The 5,940-nt window shown below is 42.3% G+C and overlaps 1 protein-coding gene across 2 annotated transcripts in view; it reads left to right on the forward strand.

The window, feature by feature from the left end:
• Positions 1–5,940, forward strand: part of GLE1 (GLE1 RNA export mediator) — a 55,815-nt gene that overhangs the window by 26,025 nt on the left and 23,850 nt on the right. Inside the window, exons 3-6 of one of the 2 annotated variants that reach the window (XM_008579297.1) lie at positions 156–266; positions 4,600–4,748; positions 4,982–5,042; positions 5,291–5,545. In XM_008579297.1, the coding sequence (XP_008577519.1) occupies positions 156–266; positions 4,600–4,748; positions 4,982–5,042; positions 5,291–5,545 (576 nt within the window). The remainder of the gene's footprint in view (positions 1–155; positions 267–4,599; positions 4,749–4,981; positions 5,043–5,290; positions 5,546–5,940) is intronic. The other variant, XM_008579304.1, reaches the window with a different exon arrangement.

Genomic DNA, 5,940 nt, shown 5'->3' on the forward strand with positions numbered 1-5,940 from the left:
GTTGGCTGTATGACACAACTGGTCCCTGGTTCTAACCTAAATTTTTGTTTGTTATTGGTAGTTCATATATTAGGGTATGGTCTTTGTCTAGAAGAGATAACACCAACTTTACCATGTTAAAAGCTTAATTCTTTTTCTATCTTCTGTCTGCATAGGAGAAACATGAGTCCGAGCATGCAGAATCTATGGTCCTTCAGTCCTCCCGGGGAATCAAAGTGGAAGGCTGCATTCGAATGTACGAACTGGTGCACAGGATGAAAGGAACAGTAAGTGAACCCATGAAGCCAAGGCAGGCTTGACCCTAGGGAGCCACGTTGAACTGCAGTTCCCCAGGCCTAAGGAATGCCCACTGTATGCTAATCATCATGTCCCGCCATTTAGTAGCTCACTATTCAGTTGGGGAGGTAGTATAATCTAGAAGTCAAGAGTGAGCACTGTGAAGTCAAATCTGGTTTCAAATCTTGACTCTTCTATTTTACATGTGGCTTTGGGAGAGTTACATAGGCCTTTCTGGCTTCCGTTTACTTCTTCAAAATTTGGAGATATTCTGGGTTAACAGATGAGGATATACTGAGAAGATGGGACCTTAACAGCCTCTTGAGAAAAGAATAGCACTATGTATTAGTCTGTTTCTGTTGCTTATAACAAAATACCTGAAACTGGGTAATTTGTAAAGAAACAATATTTATTTCTTACATTTTTGGAGGCTGGGAAATCCAAAGTCCAAGGGACATATCTGGTGAGAGCCTTGGTGGTGGTTGTACAGCAGTGCAGGGTATCACATAGCAAAAATGGCTGAGCAAGAGAGAGCCAAGCTTCTCAGTTGCTCTCTTTTTAAGGCCATCAGAACCATGCCTATTACTCCATGAATGTATCAGTCCATTCACAAGGACACAGTCCTAACAATCTAATCACCTCTTTAAGGGCCCGGGAAACATTTATCCATAACACACTATTCTAATTAATTTATTTGACTTTTTTTTTTTAATTAGAAAAACAATGCATGGGCCAGCCCGTGGCTCACTCGGGAGAGTGCGGTGCTAATAACACCAAGGCCCCGGGTTCGGATCCCACATAGGGATGGCCGGTTCGCTCACTGGCTGAGCGTGGTGCTGACAACACCAAGTCAAGGGTTAAGATCCCCTTACCGGTCATATTTTTAAAAAAAAAAGAAAAGAAAAGAAAAGAAAAACAATGCATGGCTTTGTAAAATTTTTTCAGAGTACAGGAATTGATAAAATGAAAGGCTCCTGGCATCTTTCCTCATTGATCGTTGAGTTAGCAAATATTTGTTGAACACCTAAGTGCTAGATGCTGTTTTGGGTCTAGATAAAACAGTCAACAAAGTATATGTGAGCCCATACACTCAAGAGCTTTTATTCTCTGGGGAAAAACAGAAGTAAACGAGAAATGAGTAAACTACAGTTAGAAGATTATTGTAATCTGGGTAAAATATGGTGGTTGCTTAGACTAGCATGATAGCAATGGAGATGATGAAAAATGGCCATGTGAGTTGTTTTTCCTCTTGAGTTCACCTCTCTATTTTCTTTTTTCTCTCTTTCTGGAACTTATGTTAGTCAGTTAGTAGGTGTCCTAGATTAATCCTCTATATCTCTTATGCTTTCTCTCATTTTCCTTTTATCTTTTTGTTCTGTTTTCCAGATTTCCTTATTTTATCCTCTAATTGTTTTGTTTTGTTTTGTTTTGTTTTGTTTTAAAAAGATGACTGGTAAGGGGATCTTAACCCTTGACTTGGTGTTGTCAGCACCACACTCCCAAGTGAGCTAACTGGCCATCCCTATATAGGGATCTGAACCCGTGGCCTCGGTGTTATCAGCACCACACTCTCCCAAGTGAGCCATGGGATGGCCCCTATCCTCCAATTGTTAATTAAAAAATATAAATGTATCTATTTTTTATATGTCTGTTTTTTATGAGATTTTTTTTTTTTTTTTTGTCCTTTTTTGAGACCGGCTGCACCGTGCTCAGCCAGTGAGTACTGTGAACGAACCAGTCATCCCTATATAGGATCCGAACCCGCGGCGAGAGCGCTACTGCGCTCCCAGCACTGCACTCTCCCGAGTGCGCCACGGGCTCGGCCCTTTTTTATGAGATTTTGATCTAATACTCCACTTGTTCCTTTTTCAGAGCCTCTTATTCTCTTTCATATCATACTAGAATTTTTTTTTTTTAGATTCATTTGTGTTCTTTGAGATATCTGTTTCTTCTGGATTCATTTTTTTTTTTTCATTTGTTCATCTCGATCTCTTTCTTTTAGGGTACAGAGATTCCTTAAATATTTAAAAAGTCTTATTTTCCAGTAGTTGGACCAAGGATTCAAGGTGAATAGTTAGGAACAAGATTATGCTTTTGGGCTTCCTAAGTGCCAGAATTCCGAGGGTATTGTTCTGGAATATCAACTCCCACACTAGCTTACCCAGTTATCTCTGGACAATTTGCTCATTTTCTTTTAGAGAATAACTCTTCATTTTTTGGCTCGGAGTATGCATTGCTATATAATCACCACAAACTTTGTGGCTTAAAGCAACTACTGGCAGTCATCACTATCTTTTATGTCTCTGAGGGTTGACTGGGCTCATTTGGAGTTTCTTATCACATTGGCTGAGGCTGGAATCATCTCAAAGACTTCTTCATTTGCCTGTCTGGCAGGTGAGGTTAGCTGTTGGCTGGAACACCTACCCTCTCCATGTGGCCTAGGTTTCCTCATAGTGTGGTGGTTAGGTTCCAAGAGCAAACATCCTAAGAGACACTGGCAGAGCTGTGTGGCCTTTTCTAACCTAGTCTCAGCAATCATGTAACTGGCCATCCGATTAGCTCAATTGGTTAGAATGTGGTGCTGATAACACCAAGGTTCAGGGTTTGACCCCTGTACCTGCCAGCTGCCAACACATAACATAGTTTGTTTTTTTTGCCACATTCCGTTTGTGTGGCAGTCATAAAGGCCTGCTCAGGTTGAAGTGGAGGAGATGGGCAGGGTGTCAAAGAATTTGCACATCTCAGGCTGGCCTGTGGCTCACTTGGTAGAGTGCGGTGCTGATAACACCAAGGCCACGGGTTCGGATCCTCTATAGGGATGGCCAGTTCGCTCACTGGGTGAGCGTGGTGCTGACAACACCAAGCCAAGGGTTGAGATCCCCTTACCGGTCATCTTTAAAAAAAAAAAAAAAAGAATTTGCACATCTGTTTTAAAACAATTACCACACAAATGCCTGGCTCTTGGCTGCTTTGGTCTAATGATTAGGGAATGGGTCAAGAATTCACTTTTTGTCTACATTGAGTGAATCCCTCCATTTTCAGCCCCATGAGGCCCACCTCATATCAGATCTGGCACTTCTCAGTCCTAAGTCTCTTTGGGCTTCTGCTGATAGACTGGCTTTTTGCTCCCCCAAAGTATAGTCTGCTTATGTGCCGAGGCCCACCTCATATCAGACCTGGCACTTCTCAGTCCTAAGTTTCTTTGGGCTTCTGCTGATAGACTGGCTTTTTGCTCCCCCAAAGTATAGTCTGCTTATGTGCATGTATGTATGTATGTATGTGTGTATGTGTGTGTGTGTCTGTGTGTATTCTCAGGTTTTCTCAGCTCTGCTCTGTCATTCACCACTCCTCCACTTACTTTATGTCTTCCAGAAGTATGTAGAAAGTTTTCCCCGGCTAATGATCTCCCTTGTGCTGTCTCTGTTATTGTGTCTTTTTTTTTCTTCCCAACTCTCATTTTAACAGTCTCTGAGGAGAAGATATACATGCTTGTGTTCAATCGGCCTTCTTGCACTGGAAGCTTTAAAATAAGTTTTAAAATAGAATGATATATCCCCATACCGACCAGCTGCCAAAAAAATAAATAAATAAAATAGAGTGACATAATGTCTTAACAATAGATTTTGACATATCTCCATGCCAGTATATAGCATCCCTTCCTCCTTAAGGGCTGCATAGTATTCTACAATATGACTATACTGTAATATATTTTGTCATTCCCCAGTTAATTTATTTTAAATTTGTTGCCATTATCAACAGGGCTGAAGTGAGCATCCTTCTACATGTATCTTTGCACATATATGCAAATATTTCCTCAGGATAAATTCCTAAAATGGAACTAGTGTCAAAGGATATATACACTTTAAATTTTGGTAGTTAAATGTCAAATTGCCCTTAAAAACCCTGTGAGAGTAATCTAGTGAAATAATACATGTAATATCTGATACCCTTAGGTATTAAGAAAGAGGACTTTCCTCAGTGGAGAACGGGGAGAAAAATCTTCTAGACAGTGATATAACATGAGGAAAGGAGTGAGATAGGAACATGCATAGCATGTTTTATGGAATTAGAATAAAGATTTCTGTAGACTCCATGAGACCCTGATAAGAATACACAGGATAGAAGCACTTACCAAGCAGCTGAGAGTTTACAGATCAACCCAAAGGAGAGAGAGGACTGCCGCAAAGGTTTGGAGAAGTACACAGATGATTCCACGCCCTTGAGTGTCTCTGATAGTGTAAGGACCGGTGGGAGGGTAGCCCACAGGGGTAGATGAGCAAGGTGGTGATAGAGTTCTGGAGATCAGGTACTGATCCTTTGCAGGAGGGCTTGAGGCAGTGGCAGGAGGAACAGGAGAGGAAGGTGTGGGCCCTCTCGGAGATGGCATCTGAACAACTGAAACGGTTTGATGAACGGAAGGAACTGAAGCAGCACAAAGAATTCCAGGACTTACGGGAAGTGATGGAGAAGAGGTGAGTCTCCCTGGATTGTGACTGGGAATGTCGGTGTGGTCACCTGGAACTCTTTCCTAAGGGGAATCCCAAGGGGAAGAGTTGAACTTCTGAGTCCTTAATTATCAAAATAAAATAGGCAGTGAAGCTTGAAAAATGACCAATCTTGGAAAGATGAGCAAAGTACCAGTAAGAGAGGCTTTTAGGAGAAGGTGAAACAATTTAACTATTCCTACATGCCATTTTTCATTCAGCTCCAGAGAAGCCCTGGGACACCAAGAGAAGCTAAAAGCTGAGCATCGTCACAGAGCAAAGGTCAGAGCCTGGGAGAATTGGTATGGTTGTTTGGGTGTCTGTCTGTAACCTGCCTGAAGAGTCAGGTTCTGGCAGCTGGTCATCATGGAGGACCTGGCCTATGTCATGCCTCTGTGTGCCTGACCTTGGGAAGTCCTTTTTATACTCTAAGCCCATCTGTGCAATATGTAGTCTACCTAGGACTTGAGGAACATAGAAAAAGCTCAGAAGCCCTTCCAAGAGAGGTAGCTCAATGGCCCTTTCTGTAGATTCTAAATCTGAAGCTGCGTGAGGCAGAGCAACAGCGCCTGAAGCAAGCGGAGCAGGAGCGGGTTCGGAAGGAAGAAGGCCAGGTCCGCCTGCAGAGCCTCTACGCCCTGCAGGAGGAGGTGTTGCAGCTCAACCAGCAGCTGGATGCCTCTGAGCAGCACAAAGACCTACTGAAGATCGACCTGGCTGCCTTCCAGACCCGAGGCAACCAGCTGTGCAGCCTCATCTCAGGGATCATTCGGGCCACTTCGGAGGTGAGCAGGGCTCCACAGTGACTCTGTCTTTGAAATGGAGAATCTTAAAAGCACAATTATTTTCTGATTTAAAAGTAACATCTGCTTATTTGAGGAAATACTAAGCATTACTTTTCTTCTCCTGACGTAATCCTTACCTAGAGGTAACCACCATGAACATTTTATTGTTTCTTAACTGACAAGTGTGTGTGTGTGTGTGTGTGTGTGTGTGTATGTGTGTTATCCTCATCCCAGATTGGATTCATATAGATATCCTTACCTAGAGGTAACCACCATGAACATTTTATTGTTTCTTAACTGACAAGTGTGTGTGTGTGTGTGTGTGTATGTGTGTTATCCTCATCCCAGATTGGATTCATATAGATATACATGATATACATAGTATTCCATATCTT

Source organism: Galeopterus variegatus, unplaced genomic scaffold (genome assembly GCF_000696425.1).
Source record: "Galeopterus variegatus unplaced genomic scaffold, G_variegatus-3.0.2 Scaffold80, whole genome shotgun sequence".
Lineage (NCBI taxonomy): Eukaryota > Metazoa > Chordata > Mammalia > Dermoptera > Cynocephalidae > Galeopterus > Galeopterus variegatus.